Source organism: Solanum tuberosum, unplaced genomic scaffold, assembly GCF_000226075.1.
Source record: "Solanum tuberosum cultivar DM 1-3 516 R44 unplaced genomic scaffold, SolTub_3.0 scf00147, whole genome shotgun sequence".
Taxonomy (NCBI): Eukaryota; Viridiplantae; Streptophyta; class Magnoliopsida; order Solanales; family Solanaceae; genus Solanum; species Solanum tuberosum.
In genome coordinates this window covers 940,094-959,888 of record NW_006239070.1, presented here as the reverse complement: position 1 = coordinate 959,888, position 19,795 = coordinate 940,094, and the positions used below count along the sequence as shown (strand labels likewise).

Genomic DNA, 19,795 nt, shown 5'->3' with positions numbered 1-19,795 from the left:
TTTGATATCTATGGTGTGTGTGAAAGTTTGGTTTCCTCTTTGCTGTATTTATAGCTACAGAAAGGATCTTTTTTTCTCTTTCTTCTAAAGGTCCTTAACTTTTTGTTTTCAAAAGTTCAACATTTATGATTCACCTTTTCACTTTTTAGCTCTTTTGACAATCTCTGAACTACTACACATTCAATAACTAATGGAGTTGTTTATTGTGAGGTCTAAGTAATACTTTCAGGGAATAATTTTACCCTGCGTTTGTTTGCGTTTGTTTGGAGGTATTAGGCAGTCCTAAGATTATTTCTCATCTTTTATACTTTAGTGATGAGATAAGTTATCCTATATATATGGTGAAATAACTTGTTTCCAATCAAACGACCCCAAAGAGTATAAGTTATATGTATTGTTGACGTACAATATATGGACATAATTGCAAGTAATCATATTTAAGATCATTGTTATAGAGGATTAAATAACATTGGAGGTGTATAAAGTTCATTTTTGTAGTAAGAAAGGAAAAGTAACCCAAAAATGGACGGGACCAAGAGGTTGATAGGTATCGACAATCAGTGACAAGGTTAGAAATTTATATGAGAGGGAATTAATAGATACTACAGTGTTACACCTAGGATTTGAACTTCATAAAAGGAGATTTAACCGTTTTTATATTAAAAAAATCTCTAGTTACACAATTTAAGTTATCAACTAGAGAATTTAGTTGAAACCCTTAATTCTACCTGCCCCTGCATGTTGGTGGCTGACTCAAGTGTCCCCGTAATGATCTATCTAGCACAACACTAACATTGAATGTTGAGGGTTTATTAAAAATAATATCTCTACCTCACAAAGTTAAGATTAAGATATGCGTAAATTCTAACCTTTCCAAATTTCCCGTGAAACTGCATTGAATATGTTGTTGATACTAAATCAAATAATTCAATTTTACGAGTTACATATTTAAGTAAAAATTTATATTTTTTTAATTATAGCTTTAACAAATATTAAGTTCAAATACAAAAATGTGTTTTGCATTGAAGACAATGTTGTACAAGAAAGAAAAAAAATATCTTAAGGAGAAAAATGTGTACCCCATAAACAGGCTGTATATCGAGTGCAGAGTTTGAAAAATAAGCTTTGGAAGAACTCACATTCACAACTAACAACTGGTATGGACCCCAAAGGACTAATTTCGCAAGTGAAATTTGAAAAAGAAAAATATAAGCAGATTTTACCTTCGATGTATCCATGCCAACCTCAGAAAGAGTGGTCCTATGTGTATTTATTTTGGTTTTAAATCCCCTATTTATTGATGAGATACAAAAAGCTACTTTATGTAGTATTTAATTTACTGTGGCAGAATAGGCAGCAGTCCTCATAGGACTTTTGAACAGTTGAGCTTCTTTCTTATATCTCCTATTTCCTGGCAGGGGAAATTTGTTTTATCTATATATTTAATAGTTTTGGTTTCTGAAATTTACTGATCCGATTAATTTAGATGTATCTCATTAAAGGATAAGACGAGTTTTTATTAGTGGGTTTTCATTTGAAGGTCTCGAATTTGAGACAAAAAGTTAGATATTATGGATATGTTGATTAATTCAAGGTGAAAATGGTTCAAGAAGTACCAACTTTATTATTACTTTATTACTTTAGTCCTCCAACTATTGACAACCTTAAAAACACCCCTCTACTTGATTAAGTGAATTTAAAAATGTTGACGTGGCGTAAACTTATTTAGCAGTTTACTAAGTTTCAAAGATTGAATTTAGTTGTCAATCTTAGTTAGCAAGATAGAAAGATCACATTCATCACACTACTCTAATGTGTATGTGTGAGATGAGACTTGTGTAGGAATGTGGAAAACGAGCAACACTAATGTAATAATGAAGCTAAATAGCGCAAATAAGTACCTAATATTTCAAAATTCCACCAAATTTGGATATTGTCTCATTTTGCACGTATCCAACAAGTAAAAATGCATATTATACTTTATTATAAAGAAAAAAAAGTCAATAATAGTTAACACCCATTTTCATGAAAGGTTCTCGAGCCATTGTTGATTTTACTCTACATATAAATAAGAAATTAGAAATATGTAAACCAATTGAGGTGAATTTATAATTTAGATGAGATGAGACTGGAATAATGTTAGTATGTAATTTGAGGTGGATGATTTGAAGTTTAAAGATTCGTTACAATATACAATAATGATTGAGTAAAACAACAATAACCATATACATAGTGAGTAATCTTACAAGTGAATTTTGAGGACGGTCAAGGTTGGTGTGTACACAATCTTAATCTTACCTCGGAAATTTAGAGAGATTGTTCTAAAAGATCCTCGACTCAAATAACATGAATGATTAGGTTTAGAATCAATCTTCATAATTGCTTAGTGTCTCTTAATACGTATATAAAGTATATGTAAAAACCTAATGAACTTACTTGAACTCATATATTATGGTATAGATTGCTTATGATGTAACTTCCATTTTGTGTGGTTAAAATAATTATAAAACAAATAATAAAAATTAAAATAATTATGCTTTTGAAGACCAATTCTTCTAGTATGGATGATTGACCAAAAATGACATGAGTGGTGTTAAAAACATGCAAAAAAAAGGTGCTACCAAAATGGGCCCAAAACTTTCATTTCATTAAAAACGTAAAGTTAAATGGGCCCACATATCTTTCATTGAATGGCCTTTTGTAGACAGGGCTCATGTAGATATGGGCCCACATATCTTTTCATTTATAGCCCAAAAAGTTTTTCTCTGTATTTGAATGTGATACAAACCTAACTCCTCCCTCAAATGTCAAATCTAAAACCGTACAATTTTTATTTTTATCTTTATCTTTTGTTTTTTCACAAACTTTTTGATTTTATTTGTCTTTTTTATATCTTTTGATTATCTTCACAAATCCTACCTCATGTTCAAACCTTTTGCTTTTGTTGTTTTTTTGCTATCCACCAAATTTTATGTAAGCAATATCGATCAATTTGTTGAGAGTTACTATGAAAAGTTATTGAAAGAATAAGTTAATGTTACGATGTTTTTTATAGTTCAAATTAATTTAAATTGTTCAATTTTTAAGAATAATTTTAGAATTTTCTTTCATATTTACCTTTCATTTGTATTTTTGGTACGATGAGTTCAAGAAACTTTAATTTTTAGTTAGTATTGAGAGTAGTTATGCTGATCATTCTTTAGTCATTCTATAGAGTAATTTGACAATAATTAAAAAGGATAAAAATAAAAAGTAACGCTTGATATTTTTTTCTTAAAGGGTGTACAATATCTCAATAATTCACTTATTTTGAAATAGAGGGAATACATACTTATGGTAAGTCAATGGATTTGGTCGAATACTTTCCCTTCTTTTAAATCATTTTATTTAAAAACATCTTTTCTTAAACAAATGATTTATCGAAAAAAACTTCTCAAATCTCATTCTTTCTATATATGAGAAGTAATATACTGAATATATTATTTTCTATTGTAGCCAAGAAAAAAAAAGATTTTTTTTTTTTGACATGACAAAGGAAATGTTTAAGGTGTGTGGGTTGGGTTGGGGGGTAAGAGGTGGTTGTTTAAAAAAGTGGGTTATTAATTAAAGAGGGGCCACTAATGCAAAAAGTTGAGTCTTGGAAGTATTAGGGGGACTGATTCCATATGGGTGCACAGCAGCTAAAACGACAGCTCCCTTGGTCCCCCCAAAATGGTCTAATCCCAAAAAGAACACGTCTCTACTTCATCCTTTATCTGACCAAAATAAATAAATATAATTATCTCAAAATGATGATGTAATTATGATATCATGCTTAGCACATATAAAATTTGGTTACTATGTGTTTATATTTTTTTTTTTCTAATTTTAACTACACAAAATGAGAATGAATTAGGTTTATGTAATTCTATGATTTTAAATAGAATCGTCAATATGGGCTAAGCTCGTTGGGCCAGCCTGGCCTAACCCGTGATTTGATAGGGTTGAGCTACAATTTTTGGAGCCCATTTAAGAAAAGAATTTTTTAGCCCGACTTGAATAAGTCTGCCGATTTGTGGGACTTGAGAAATATGGATAGGACCGGTCCGTGGGCCAAATAAAAATAAAATAGATTATTAAAAATAACAAGAGTTTAAACTCAAAATCTGTTTAAAGTTTTAAATATTACAATTTAAATACAAATTATATTTATAAAATATGTACTTCATAAATAAAAATTCGCTAAAATTTCTAGGAAATCACTACATAGGCCATAGCCTATGGAATATTGTCATAGTTTTTGTGTTTTATTATGATCATTGGAAAACAATTAGGTTAATATTTCTATTTAGTTATTTATGCTTTTACTTGAAATCAAACTTAATAAATATTATAAAGATAATTTTATTTGTGAATTTGATTAACAAATAGTAACACTAACACCATGTAATATTGTCTTGTTGATATTTATGATAATATTTTTAAATTATAATTTAATTTAAAAAATTATAAAAAATACTTTTAAGAAAAAAAAAAAGGGTTGGCCCGACAAATCCCGTAGCCACGTACTTGTGGGCTGGGCCGGCCATTTTTTGGCCCACATCAAAAATAGGCTAGCCCGGCTTGACCCCTCAAATTTCAAAGCATGTATGGGTTAACCCGAATGGGTTGGACCAGTCAATATTGACAGCTCTAATTTTAAAGATCATTTCATATCGGATCAAACGGAAACACAATTATATTATTGAAACTTATCTATCTATATATATATATATAAATTAGTCAAAAATGTGAATAGGATATCCTTTTTAGTATGTGTTTTGAAGTTTATAGATTACCTAATGCATTATATATATATATCCACCCATGTGCTACTTCATTCTGCGATATATAGAAGATCCATTTCTATAGATATCCATCATCTACATCCAAAAAGTCCTATGCTTTGGAAGAAGCTCGAAAAACTGTTTGGGAATTGATCAAAAGAAGAATCTACTTCAAACGATGGAGTTAATATCTTAAAAGGTCACTTAACTATGAGAAATTATCTAATAAAGTCATTGAACTTTATTTTGTTTTAATAAAATCACTCAACTTAAGGTTTTTATCTTCAAAAATCATTCAACTACATTTATCTTTAAAATATATTTGACATGACAAAATAAGTTATTTTTTTAATGTCATATAATCATGGACTCCACAAATTAATAAACTATAAAATCTATTTTCTTATATTCTGATAATAGTTGCATTTTTCATGTTTGATTAGGATTTGGGAGTAAAGACATTGTCACATAAACAAATTTTAGAACATAAAATTAATAAATAGTATAGAAGATAACAAGTCAGCTTGTGCTAAGGCAAAGAGAAGTGAAGTAGTAATTATGTTAGCAAAGAATCCTGGATCTTGGTCATTCCTTATATTTGATTTAATTGATACAAAACAAAGTTTAATGATTTTATTAGATAATTTTTCATAGTTCAGTGACCTTTTAAGATATTAACTGACATATGATGATATATATAGTAGTGAAAGTGTTATTGGTAGTAACTGTTATTAAGGTAACAGTATTCAAAGAATAAAACTCAAAAAGGAAAATAAATACTTTGAGAATTTGCAATCTTTTTATTTCTTCTGTTTATTAATAATCGATATCCAATATCCAAATGTTATGACCAGATAATAAGAATTTCCGCCAGTTATACCAACTAAGAGGGTAAAGGAAATGTCAGAAAAAAAAAAAACTTAAAATGAGATTCAAACTCAAGTTCAACAATATTAAAAGAATCTTAAACACCAACTCAATAGTCAATGGGCCAATCAAATCATTTATTCATTGGGTGCTCTATATTAATTTTATACAAAATACCTCTTAATTTCTATATATATATATATATTCCGAAATGAGATTAATGAGTGCAACTATGAATTTCAATATCAAACCAATGGTTCTCTTATACTTAACTAGTTAGGACTTGAACTAGAAATTACCTTCCATTAATATGAAAAGATTCTAACTATTCCATCACATCATAATATTTTTTATAACTTGGGGTATAATACTCATGAGCTTTTCTTAATATTTTTATTATGTTATAATGTAAGTCATCTATAACATATTATAGGGAAGAGAATATCAGAACAACCAACGTCGTTATAAAAATGAGTCAAATGACTCATGACTATTGCTTTCTGATGAGCACATAACAAATTTTGTAGTCCTTTAAATTTTACTAAATTTTAATGTTCAAAAAATGGGTACTCTTCATATTGGAAAGGACCATTTTATTCAATAATAATATAATATTGTGATTCACTTGTTATATCTAGCAAACGTTTGCCAAAGAATTAAATTACACATGCAATATGTAGTGGATAAAATTCTTCATTTATCAAGATTTGGTCCCCTCTTATCGTAATATAAATCCCCATGTTCGTTTTCTTGGAAATTGAAATTCATAGCTGTATTTATTTATTTTTTTGATTGAAATTGACATCATGATTCATCAAGAAATAGAAAGAACAAGAAACACCTTAGACATCAAAATCTAATAAAATCACTCGTCTTTTCTTTTGTTCCGATTGTTTCTTCAACGTTCTATTTTATATTTTGTATTCATTTTAAAGTCCTGATTAATTTGAATTTGTATGGTGCAATCTATTAAAAAATGGATGTTTTCTTTAGTGATGATTAAATGATTCTTAAAATAAATTTTTAGTGACTAAAGATTACTCATAATAACTCGATAGAGTCGCTACGAAAAACCCCATTACTTGTGGTGTTTGTAGTTGTGTTATCTTATATCATCAAAGGAGTGAAAAATAAAAATACATTTTTTGATAATATTTATTTAAAAAAAACTTAAGCTATTATATAAAGTATATTTTATTTATTTAATTATATCTTCGATAAGCTCGTAAAAGACTACAAGGCTCAATAATTTCTTAGTTTCTTAGAATTTATGTCTAGTCAAATTCAAATATATAGATTAAAATGCCAAGAATATTATTTATCGAATTTTGAATTGTGTTTTATATTCCTATTGGACTAAAATAGAGAAGGGATAACTATGAATAGAAGAAGGGATGACTAAATTGTCTAGTCAAGGACTCAAGGGGTCACTATTTATTTTCATGTAAATGAGTTGTCAATTCTTTATAGAATAGTTTTGGAAAAAGGTATATTTTGGACCTAAAGAAAAATAAAATACAGGTCGGTTTGACAAGTTTTATCATTTTCTATGCATTGAAACCGACCTTTGTTTGTTTTCTTATTATTTGCAGACATTTTTGCCACTTCAAATTCTTGTTATTACTAAATGTATTCTTAGTGGCTATTCAATTCTAATTAATGTATTAAGTGATTAGATAAATTGAAGTATAACTTGGTGCTAATTATATTCTATTCTGAAAGTTTTTTCGATTAAAAAAATCTTGAATTTTTTATTGCTCTCGGATATATTCCTTAGATGTCCGATACATTATTTAATGGGAGGAATGCATCTCTCGATAGAGATGTATTCGAAAGGATAGAGATATATCAGAGAGGGGATAGGATGTCTAAAAGGGGATTGTTGTAATTTTTTTAAATGGTGAATAATTTTAGAGATTATAATATCTTAAGTTGTGTATTTATGTAATTTTTCGTTAATTTGGGATATTTGCCGTGAAGGGCAGAGCTAAAGGGGAGCAATAGAGTTCATTTGAACTTCTTAAGCCGAAAGATTACTATGTATATGCATTATTTTATTCAATGAAAACCCTCGACACAATCCAAGAACTCTTCGCATAGTCAATTCTCGGCCTTGTCTTCAAGAAATAGTTACAATAATGAAATTTCTACTTACACACAAGTGAAAGAAGTATCAATGATATTTTGGAGTTTTTCTTTTAGTAATTGAAGCTTTGAGCTAGCTTTTAATTATTGAGTAGAAATGTGATTACTCGTGTAAATAGGATTTCTTGGAATTCTGCCTATTCAAGTGGTATTGTAACTTGATTTTGTCACTATTTTTGTTTATAGTTTAATGAGCAAACTTAATTACCCATATTTTTAGCTAGAATTCTTACAATTTTCTAGAATTTAACTTGAAAATTTTGAAATTCAAAGAACTCCAAAAACCTGTTTTTCCAATTTTCACCCCAGATCACTCACAAGTATTCAAAAACAATTCCAATTTGTATTAATGTTCAAATACAACTCCGTCTTCCATATACCATTTTCAACTTTGAAAACAAATATGGCTTTTTTTATAAAAAAAAATTCACAATTTCTCCGTCCAAACACCCACTATTGGTTTGTGCAATAACATAATCTAATGACATAATTCAACGTGTTCCTTGATAGGTATAAACTAAAGCAAATTAATAAGAAACAAGATTCCCATGTATTACAGGGCCTGATCCAGTTTTGGATAAAACAAATCTCATATTCTGAGTGATATATACATGCAGTACTAAAACAAAAAACATAAAAAGAGGTAGGTTTAGTTAAAAATAAAATGTGCTAATTTCAAGCATTGCAAGTTCATTTAGCATCCTTGTACATGGTGTCAATCACATCCTGCACAAAGTTAAATCAAATCAGAAAAGAACAGCTTATGAAATATATTTCCGTAACGTGAATTTCATAAACTGATTGCACATAGAACGATATATAACAATAACGTAATAACAAGTATGCCTCAGGTCTAAACATATTAGGATCGTCTGGATCCTCACTAGGTCCAAGAAATTATACGTCTTTCCAGACAAATTGCTTCTAGATATAGCCAAGAAAAAAATGTTAAGAACAATCTTGGGCATTGAGGATTGTTGATCATGCTATGAACAAAATAACCAATATTTCTGCTCATAAACATGAACTAGTCTTTGGGTAGTCCACGAGAAGAAAAGGAACTAGGGTCTAACTCAACTTCAAAAGTTAGCTCACATGGTGAGAAATGCCCAAGACCGAGACAATAACCCTTTCTCTCAACCAATGAGGTACATTTTAACAGTAAATGTCAACAACGGGTAAAAGAACACAAGATCATTGGTCATATGTCTACTCCTCTTATATCCATTAAAATAATATTGTTAGCTAGGCGAAGGAGCATGCATGATGCAACATACTGTTTTTCCCGCAACAGACGAATATAATAGCAGTGAAGTAACAGTAAGACAAAAGAGAAAACGGAAATTCTTGGATGTGGACCAAGAACAACAAAAACTAAGCTTTAATCCCCAACAAGTTGGAAAGGACCAATCTTCATCAAAGAGAATTTACCTTGTAGTATTTAAGCAATTGTGGTCTTTTCTTCTTAAATGTTGGAGTCAGGAGGTCACGTTCCATGTCAAATGGAACTGGATCAAGGTGTAGAGCTTTTATGAACTCAAATCCCTTCAGCTGCAAAGAAAATAAGTCATGTTTACCTAGGCTTGCCTGTTTCTGCAAAACATCAAACTATGAAAAACAGCCACGGAGGCCGAAGAGAAACTAACCTTCTTTTCTTTTCCAGCTTTTGTGAGCTCCCCTAGTATGTGCTCTTTCACCTTTGAATTTTCACATAGGGAATTAAAATCCCCTGAGAGGCCATTCTGTTTGGCCCATTTTTCAACCTGTTGTTTACTTGGATTAACAACAGCAACAAGGAAAGACTCAAAGCTGCTCCCATATACCCATACCTGAAGCCAATCAAGAAGAAAAAAAACTGAGAATCTAGAGTCTAAAGTGGATATAACTGTGTTACTACTAGACCATATTATCTAATCCTAGAGAACCAATAATGCAGCTAGCGCTATTCAGAGCCAATCGACCCTTCAAAGCTTTATCAATCAAGATGAGATGCAGCATGAACTGAAGAGGCTCGAGCTCGACTAACTAGAGATGATGAAGGCTTCTATCTCTATAGAACATTAAAATAATGAACAGGTTTACGGATATGCTCTATTCTTTATGAATATTCGTTGTATTATGCCCAAAAACTTTCTATCAAACATTAATAGTGAGCATGGCTAACCATGAACAGAGTGAAGGGTGGCCCAAAATTATATATGCATCCCATCTCATCATTACAGAATTAATTAAACATTTGTCAATTGACAATGAAATATATTTGCATAAAGAATGAGATTTTAGAATGAATAATGCTTCTTTCTTTTAACAGCATAGTGTTCAAACAGATAGATCACAGGCAGTGAACACAGCAGATGGAAAATTCCTACCTTATTTGTTCAGAAAATAAATTGCACTCATGAAGTCACCAAATTGCTATAGTCAAGAGGCCAATGCACCTAATTGGGATAACTTACCGATTCAATAACAGGATTATTGCCAAATACATTCTCCAAATTTTCGACTGCAACATATTCTCCTTGTGATAGCTTGAAAATATTCTTCATGCGATCAATTATCTTCAAGCTACCATTTGGTTGCCACTCACCAATATCCCCTGACAAGATTTTTTGGAGCAACTTCAATTAAAAAATTTTAACAAGTGGGACAGTTATCAGTTCAACCAAATTCTTTTTCCAGAAAAACCTGTATGGAACCATCCATCAATCAAGACTTCTTTTGTCAGATCCTCACTCTTGTAGTAACCAGAAAACACAGTGTCTCCCCTCACACATATTTCTCCACGTGGTGTGCTTGAAAGAGCATCATATTCCATTTCAGGAACGGACACCAAGCATACATCCACATTGGGCACCGGAGGACCAACCGTACCAAGCATATCAAACTGGTTGGGTAGTGATACAAATGTACCAGCACATGTTTCAGTAAGACCTAAAAGTAAAAGACTGAATCATCAGCTTTGGCAAGAACACGCACTAGCAAATCATCAGGAACAACAATCCAATTACTCAGGCAATATAAAGAAACCAAAGAATTTCTCATCCATATTTTAAAAATCTAAAATAAGATTACAGTATAGACATAAATGACAGCTAAATGTATACGTATCACTATAATTTTTCAGAAGTTGCTTCGTTATGTTCAAAAACGGTTTGCAAGATGAGTTATGTTCTTATGTCCAAATCTTAACAACAAATGACTTCTCTAACCAGGACCATAAATCTACTTGGCATACCACTAACACTTATATTGCTTCACAAAGTTTCGAGATTCAAACTGCACATACTACAAAGAAAACTGCCAAATATTGACTTCGAGCTTTTCAATAAGTCTATACAACCAAATACCGTAAGTAATTTACTTAAAATTGTTTGTTACATCGAATAGTTATAAACACCATTTTAATTATTTCCTCGACTTTACCGAGAGAGTTATTTTTTATCTTATATCTTTCAAAACCGGCTCTAGTCAGCCCACGTGGAACGAACCCAAGACCACCCAATGTCCAACACACGTTTATTCGTGCAGAACAATAAAAGCCAACAATCTCTCAATACTGACAAAAGTATGCATCAAATTTCAGCTAAGTTAACATTATGATGACAGATGAGTGCAGAGGAAATTTGAGAGGAAGGTTTAAGTTTTAAATCATAGGGAAACAAATATCACTTATTTTAGTTTTCAATTGAATATAACATGTTGGGTCTACGGAGAGATGATGTCAAAGTCTTTTTAGTAATACCATTATGGTAATAGATGTAGGCTTAGAGAAGTCTCTGGTCAGTTATGTTGCTTGGACTTTTCAAAATTGTCAACGGGTGCATATTGGATTCTCCAAAAGTAGTGTTTTTTTTGGAGAATCCAACACGGATGCGGCATTGAAAGTGAAGAATCAGCGCAACATGGTCAAAACTGAGAATGAGCTCATAACTTTTGCCAAGTCCCAGTTCTTGCCAAATGTCAATAAATTACTCCCCATAGAATACAAGCTACAGAAATGCCAAATTTCAGAACAATTCAAGCAGAAACCTAAATTACCATGCTAGATTTCTTTCTGTAAAACTATAATAGAAGCTTTTCTGCCGAATAGTTTAAAAGGTTACTTACTTCAGCTATAGTCAACTCTCAGGCAGGACAACTACTGATGTCACTTATGACTAGATTATAAACCATGAGATATATCACATCTTTTTACAAAAAAAAGAAGGTAAAATAACTAAGCAAATTAAGCCTGTTGATTTTTTTCGGGATGGAGTAAGACAATAAGTTTAACACCATAGATGGAATTGATGTGAGGATTAGAATAAAATACCATATCCTTGAAGAACATGAGCACATGCTACAACTCGCAGAAAAGCTTCTACATGAGAAGAGAGGGGTGCTGCTCCAGATAATATAAGGCGTACTTTGCCTCCTAGCCCATCTCTTACCTAAGAAATCAGCAAAAGCAACCAAATTTTCATATCTAGTGGTACAACAGGAAGCAAATTTAGAAGATGTATTAGCTGCTGCAAGAGTATCTACACCACCTTACTGAAAACAACTTTGTCAGATATTGGAGATGCTTCGTGATACTTACACCCATCCTTCAAATATTGAAGTTTTCTGCAGAATTAAAAAATGTAGGTAAGGTAAAGGCTCCAAAAGAAAATGCCTCAAATGAGTTCCAATATTCATATTAAACCAAAAAATGGGAACGAATTTCTTCTCAAATATACAGAATGCAACCAATTGCACTTCTATGGAAAATCAATTCAAAAATGAAAAAGCTTGTAGTGACTCACAGAACTAATCTCTACATTTGGAAGTAGCATAGAAAGTGCTAGAATTGTATAAGAGTACAGGTATAAATCCAACAATGTGAAACACCTATATTATGCCAGACAAGTAAAATGGTATTTCCAAAAATCAAAAGGGACCATCATCAGATGCATCTTTTTCCAACCATAGATACAGTGCCTTCCCTGGCAACAGATACACATTAAGACAATTGAAGCACTTCAAAGCTCAAACATCGAGTTTAAAATACTGATGTTTGCATCAACAAAAAAAGTTGCCATCTCTTTGAGAAATATGGAACAGAACTTACCGAGCATATGCAATATTGAACAGGGTGCTTCTTAGCCGACCCCCTGAAGAAATTTTCTGTTGCAAACCTGAGAATGCTCGTTGCAATTAGTCAAATGACCCAGAATCTTAAGACTCAAAGTGCACAAAGTCAAAAGCATACTTGAGAGAAAGAAGCAAATTCCACAGAGAACAACAGTAAATCCCACATCTTATTGTCTCTAATAACAGAAGATGATTGTATCCTTATTATTGCGTGAATAACCTTATCTAAAAGCTTAAACTATTAGATAAGATAAGATTGTTATGTGCTTATTATATAGCTGCAATACACTTCATTGTGTGGGGATCTAATTCTTTTTCTTAAGTCGAGCACATTGAAATTTTGTTGATGTGTGGCAGTGACTCAGGCTTAGGACATTGGTTTGTTCTGATTTATATTCAGATCTGAGGGAAGAAGAATGGAGTGAACTGACTTGTTCCTAGTAAAATAATTTATAGAAAGTACATGTTTCCATAGGCGTAAAACTATTAAAGAAAAATGCACTTCATATGTTATGTGTTATAGTGTTACTTCTACTTGTACTAAAACTCTTTAATAGTGTCTCAATAATTCAAGCTTCTGGTAGACACAGTTTCATCAATTAACCGATATTGTCAGTAAATAGCACACAACATGAGCCTTAAGCATTTATAATGTGGGTTAGCTCATCCATAATTGGGGTAAAACAAGTACCAGCTTAAAGTAAATATCTAATAAACCACCCCCATGGATACCTCCTTAGTATCTGCTTTCACACTTGTGATGGTTCCTGATTATCCGTCGGAATCTAGGTACTATTTCTCCACTCATGGCATCTTTCTGCTCCTTAATATGACGGTGAATAGTTTGTATTACTTTGTAAGCCATAACACACCAACTTCTGCAAGATAATTCCAAACCTCTAAAAGAGTTACTATCTGGAGTATAAGTGTTTCTAACCCTCATATTTTTCATGGCATCCTTCATTTCCATAAGCATAATCTACAACATAGCTAAAGTTTATGTCTTGCGCTAATGTGTGGAGATCTGTAAAGTTATAGAAAGAACACTTGTAGTAGCATCAAATTGGTCAATAAATCAAATTCTAGTAGAGGAGAAAGGCTAATAGGTGATCTTTTCTCATCTGTCTAAGCATTGGCGGGTGGAGTTACTCAATACTTGTGTTGACGGAGGTTGCAGGTGTCCACTGAAATAGTCGAGGTGTGCAAAATTTGGCTCAGACATCATTGTTATATAGAAAAAATAATGCTTCTATTATTAATTTTATGTCTACACACTTTCTGTGTAAGTCACATCTAAAGTACATTGGTATTCCAGTAAAACAAATAGATTTTCATAAGAAAAGGAGGTCAACATTAGTAATTGGGTGGAAAGGTTTGAAACTTTATATGAATCAATTATAAGGGAGGGTAAGATATTACCTGAATATATTCTGTCTAATACCCGAGGTACCGCACAGAAGACGGTTGGTCTCAGCTCTCCAAGGTCTTCAGTTAGTAATTTGACATCCTGCAAACATGATAAGAAATGCATAAGATAATCTCTTACAACATTTCATGAAAGAGATGGACATCTTACCCCTCGCCAAAATCCTATTGAGGCGCCATGCCTAATGAAACATTCTTCAATCGCCCGATCAAAGATATGCGCCAAGGGAAGATATGAGAGATATACATCATTCACTGTCAGCTGCAATACAAAAAGGTTCGATAAAACTTAAGACATATTTTCAAGCAAAAGTAAAACTCTCAGAATGCTTTACCAAAACACATGCAAATAAACAGAAGATATATCTCACCGCCTCATTTACACTCTCAAGAAACCGCTTCACTCCAGCTATAAGAGTAACAATGCTATTATTTGAGATCATCACACCCTTGGGTTCTCCGGTTGTTCCACTGGTATACATTATTGTACAGATATCATTCTTCTCTTTCAGTGGAAGATCATACTGATTTTTGCTTCCCTGCACATATTGAGAAGTGTGATGTTTAGCTTAAAGAATAATCAAGGTTATATAAGTATGTGATGTTCAAAAAAATGTAGGGGAGTGGTGCATCAATCATTATATTCCCAGTGAATGAACTTCTTGCTGCCTAAAAAGTTTTAATAAAAACAATCATTTCTTTGTCCATAGTTTGTGTCTAAGCCCCCCCACACATTTATTGAACAAATTCTCTCTATAGGCCAAGCATATGGTAGTACTAGGAAGTGTGGAACTAGACTTCAACCCAGAACCTGTGCCTTTGTAATTTTATATACTCTCTCTATTTCAGTTTGTTTGTCTTACTTTCCTTTTTAGTCTGTTTCAAAAAGAATGTCACTCTCTATATTTAATAACTTTTTACCCCCAATATCTTACTCGACATATTTAAGACCACAAGATTCAAATAACATTTTGGTACATTGCACACATCTTTAGTTTAAGACCACAAGATTCAAAAGTCTTCTTTATTTTCATAGACTCTGTACCGAGTCGAATGAAGAAAAACAAATTGAAACGGAAGGAGTAATTAATTTCCTATCCTCCAACTTATAGGGGACTATTTCTTCACATATTTTTCTATGATCCAGTGCACAGACAAACATGAATATTTTGATAGTAAATGAAATTGACGAGTCAACTGGATGACTAACAAGCATGCACAAACAAAAATCACCCAAACTGCTTGGTGAAATTTCTGCAGAAACTTGAAAATTGTGAAGCTAGAACCCGATATCTAACTAGCTTTCCGTAAGTCCCTAGTCTTATCCGATTAACGGAAGCATAATTCACCAGTTGGAAGGAACGTAGAAAAACAAATCAAAAATAGAATAAGAGATCATCCAGAGCAAGTGTTATACCAAGGCAATCTGAATGAACCATAAGAACTCCTAATTAAGGTTTGAGTCTCCCAACCCAAGAAACATCCTTTGACTTCATCTCAAGCAGAACCTTCCTGAAGTGATCAACTAACCTATCGAAAGAAAATCTAGACTAGTGTATGATTTTTTAACCAATTCACTTTGCTCTCAAGGCGATTGCTGAAACTGCACATCTTCAAAACAGAGCGAGAAGGATTTGATATGTTGATATTCAGAAAGATCGAGATTAGGAAAACTATCATGCATGAAAACTGATAACATTACTAAGAAAGTCAGGGGAAGGAAAAGTTCAATTTTACTGCCAGCTAGTCTATATAGGTTCTTCTTAGCAGGTCATTCAACAAAAGTGTTAAACTTACTACAATTTTACCAAACTATTGGAAACAACATACCCAAAATAATTATCAATTTCATAAGTTGCCCAACATCTAAGAATAGAAACATCAAGAATAAATGTGGAGAAGAATTTGAAGGTCAATTCTGAGACGAGGAAAACCTAGAAAAAACTGAAATAATGAAATATTAAACAAAAATGTGTAAATTGGAATCAATCGCAAGTCAACATGTAAATCTATTTGCACTAGCTTCCGCATCCATTTTTTTCAGGATCCAAAGATCTTTATTTCCCCTTTTTGCCCCGTGTTAGAAGTCACATGCAGATTACAGCACACTACTGGTGACCCTTAAGTAGCCATAATAGAAATCTGAACAGAAAGATAAAAGTTGAAAAGAGAACTCTTACTACTTGCAGAAACTCATCCCAGGAATAAAGAGACACTCCAAACTTTTCAATCTCATCCTTTTGTTGAGGAGTCACTTCCCCAAAACTCACAACCGCTGTTGTTAAAGAACAGGAAACAATCGCCATTAACATGACGTATTTATACTTCCGAAAAAGAAACAAAATTACAGCTGACTTACTCTTCAAGTACTTCGCAGCATTTGGAAATGTTTTCAAAAGCTGAAAAGGCATAAGAGAACAATTCTAGTAAAAATCACACCCCTGAATGTTCAAGAACATAGCTCCAAATTCAACACTAGTAAACTTCTTAACGAACAATCTCTTGGAAAGTTATTCATGAAATTTAACAATTTTTTGTAAATTCTATACTAATCAAAAGTTCTAAAAATATGATGTCCAAGTCTGAAACATTTACATATTTTTAAAACAGCATAGAAGTTCAAACAGATGATACTTTGTCCTGCATGGGTGAGTTAATTTCACTTCCACACTTGATATATCAATGAGACTTGAGTAGAAAGTCATGTATACCTAGCATGGAGATCAACATGCTTAAAGAATCCCGGACATGATGTTTGAAAAGTTAATCAATATGTCTATTAAAGGTTAACTCCTAAAATGCATACCTCGGGAACTTTTTTCTCCTCAACAAAAGCAATTGCAACCTCTGCATGGGAAATGATAAATTCCACTGCACCAGCACCTGAAGACATAAAAAGATAGTTATTAAATATTAGTTATTACATTGGCATGTGAATCCTTCTTCTAAGAAAGAAACTGAAAATAAAAAGGCATATGATAAGACTGGTAAATGTGATAGCCTCTTGGTAGTCAAACTCCACCATCATGCATCACATTACAATGAGCCTAGGACATTTCTATTATTTTTAAGAGTACCACTAGGATAATAAATTCTATCACAAGGAGAGCGTGGAACCACTATTTGCACAAAGGAAAATGTGTACCCAAGGTGTCATACAGAGGGACACAGTAAAGTCCATGAGCATTGCATGCCTGCATTAAAAAGTTGGTATCAGAGACAATAAGAACTATCCTAGCAAACAATAGATATAATAAACAGAAACAAATAGAGAGTGAGCAGCGAAGATAGGATCACAAATATATGAAACCCAGATAAACTGAAAGTGCACTTGGAAATAAGAGCAGTGAGAGAGGAATTTTTTTTACTTCTCTGGTAGTTGAAATTGAATTGGATTTATACAAATATATCGTACTTTTTAAAAAGAAATCAACTGACATCCCTATTGTGGCAGAAATTTCAAGCAATTTAATAATACAGATGTACTGATGTAGTCCAAAGATCTGTTTCTTCGTTTCATAGAACAAAAAGCCATCCTTATTATGGCAGAATACTGATATTTTTGGAGCATGAAGGGAAAGCATGAAAATAAAGAGGACTGGTATAGAAAAAAAGATATGTGTGACAGAATTTAACAAATTGAAGGATCCAGAATCAGATTGAATAAAAAAAGTGTTACTAAAAGGAAGCACGGAATAATCCATAAGTTGAAGTAGGTATACAACTCATAAAAAATCTGAAGGGAGGAAACTATGTTCAATTCAAAGAAATGGACTTGCTGATATCACATAATTAAATGTTCAACCAATTTACATGATACTAGAAACTAGTAAATGTAATAACTAAGCCAATAGGATCCTCATTTAGAGGTAAAATGGAAGCCGTTAATGAGTCCCAAACCCACGTTCTTATCCAAGTAAAATGGATGTGACATTCAGTTTTCAAAAATTTATCCCTAGCATCTTCAAGAATTGAAAAGATAGCTAGAAAGAACAACTGATTAGTAGACGTCCAATCCAAACATTATCATGCTATGAGTAAATATGTCCATGTTATCGGGCAACTCAAGTGCTGTGCCAATATATGTGACAAGAAGAATCATACTAATAGAATTTCAATGGAGACCAGACAATTAACAAAAAAGAAAACGTAACAAATAACATGAAACACTCCAGACATACACAAATTTAGCAACAGAAACGAGCAATACCTCCATGCTGATAATCCACTCAGCACAATTGGCACCAAAAATACCACATTTCCCTCCCTAACATAAGATAAGATGTCAAATAAACAGGAGGTAAGCTACTAATTGAAATGAATACTCAAGGGGAATATATCAACATGTGAAACTACAAAAATAAACAAAGGACAAAGAGACACATGAAGTACAAAAAGGATAAGAACAGCATACCTCAATGATGGGAAAAATGAACAGCCAAGGAGGAGGATAATCCACATTTAAACATGGAACTAAACTTATGTACCAAAGTGCTGAAAAAGTGCATTAGAAGATGCCTACCATTTCTTGAGAGCCTAAGTGGACCTTCGAGTAAGGGGCACATTGATTTTTAATTGGCTCCTAGTCCTATTAGAACTAGTCTGTTAGAATAGAAATAAGTATTTCCTACTTAGAATAGGAATATGAATAGGAATAGGAATAGGAATAGGAATAAGAATAAGAATAGGAATCCTAGTTGGAAAAAGGATTCCAATGTAGTGTCTATAAATAGGGTCTCAATGTAACTATTTAGAAATACAATTCAATAATATTTTTCCTTATATATTTCTCACATGGTATCAGAGCATTGGTGAGAACAAACAAGTCACCGTATGTCTATGTCAATTTCCGGTGACTGTTGGATCTGATTTTGTTATTCTTTTTTTCTTTCTGTGGTGTTGTGCGAAAACCAACACCACCACGAGGCTCGGAAAGCCCCCGCGACCAAACCCCAGCCAAAACCACCGGAAAACATCACCCCACGCGCTCTCACGCGCCGATCGGAGGTGGCAGTTTCCGGCGAGATCTGTCTCACGCGCCGGCGCGTGAGGGCTTTTCTGATCATTTTTTTGAGAATTTTTTTTTTTGACAGTTGGGGTCGTCCAGCCATTCCGACCAGGCCCATACTGTTTTTGACCAGATCCGATCACCGGAATTAGGGTTCCGGCAATTTCCAGGCTGTTTCCGGCGACTTTTCTTCGAGATTTGAATTTTCCGACAATCAGATCTCAATAATCAAGTTTTTTTGTTTCCAAGACAAATTTAGCATAATGTCTTTTGGGTGTGATGTTTTTGGTTCTAAAAATATGGGGATTGGAAGTTCTAGCCCTATAATCACTTCAGAACTTTTATTGGGAAGTTCAAACTATTTATCTTGGGCTTCCTCGGTTGAGCTGTGGTGCAAGGGTCAAGGTGTCCAAGATCACTTAACGAACAAGAC

General features: G+C 32.7%; 1 protein-coding gene across 1 annotated transcript; it reads right to left on the bottom strand.

The window, feature by feature from the left end:
• Nucleotides 1–8,460: 8,460 nt before the first annotated feature.
• Nucleotides 8,461–18,615, bottom strand: LOC102585952 (long chain acyl-CoA synthetase 4-like). Its single transcript, XM_015310851.1, has 16 exons — nucleotides 18,565–18,615; nucleotides 17,500–17,548; nucleotides 17,161–17,237; nucleotides 16,714–16,753; nucleotides 16,535–16,629; nucleotides 14,726–14,893; nucleotides 14,506–14,616; nucleotides 14,349–14,436; nucleotides 12,907–12,973; nucleotides 12,347–12,422; nucleotides 12,130–12,247; nucleotides 10,503–10,748; nucleotides 10,274–10,413; nucleotides 9,464–9,646; nucleotides 9,249–9,368; nucleotides 8,461–8,543 (listed from the first exon to the last, which is right to left on the bottom strand). The coding sequence occupies exons 1-16, from the start codon at nucleotides 18,568–18,570 to the stop codon at nucleotides 8,508–8,510; spliced, it is 1,620 nt and encodes a 539-aa protein (XP_015166337.1). The 5' UTR covers nucleotides 18,571–18,615; the 3' UTR covers nucleotides 8,461–8,507.
• Nucleotides 18,616–19,795: the final 1,180 nt, after the last annotated feature.

Coding starts and splice junctions, on each gene's coding strand:
- LOC102585952 (XM_015310851.1), bottom strand. Junction 14,617..14,725: donor TTGAGAGTGTAAATGAGGCG/GTGAGATATATC, acceptor TTTGTATTGCAG/CTGACAGTGAATGATGTATA. Junction 12,974..14,348: donor ATTAGACAGAATATATTCAG/GTAATATCTTAC, acceptor GAGCATTCTCAG/GTTTGCAACAGAAAATTTCT.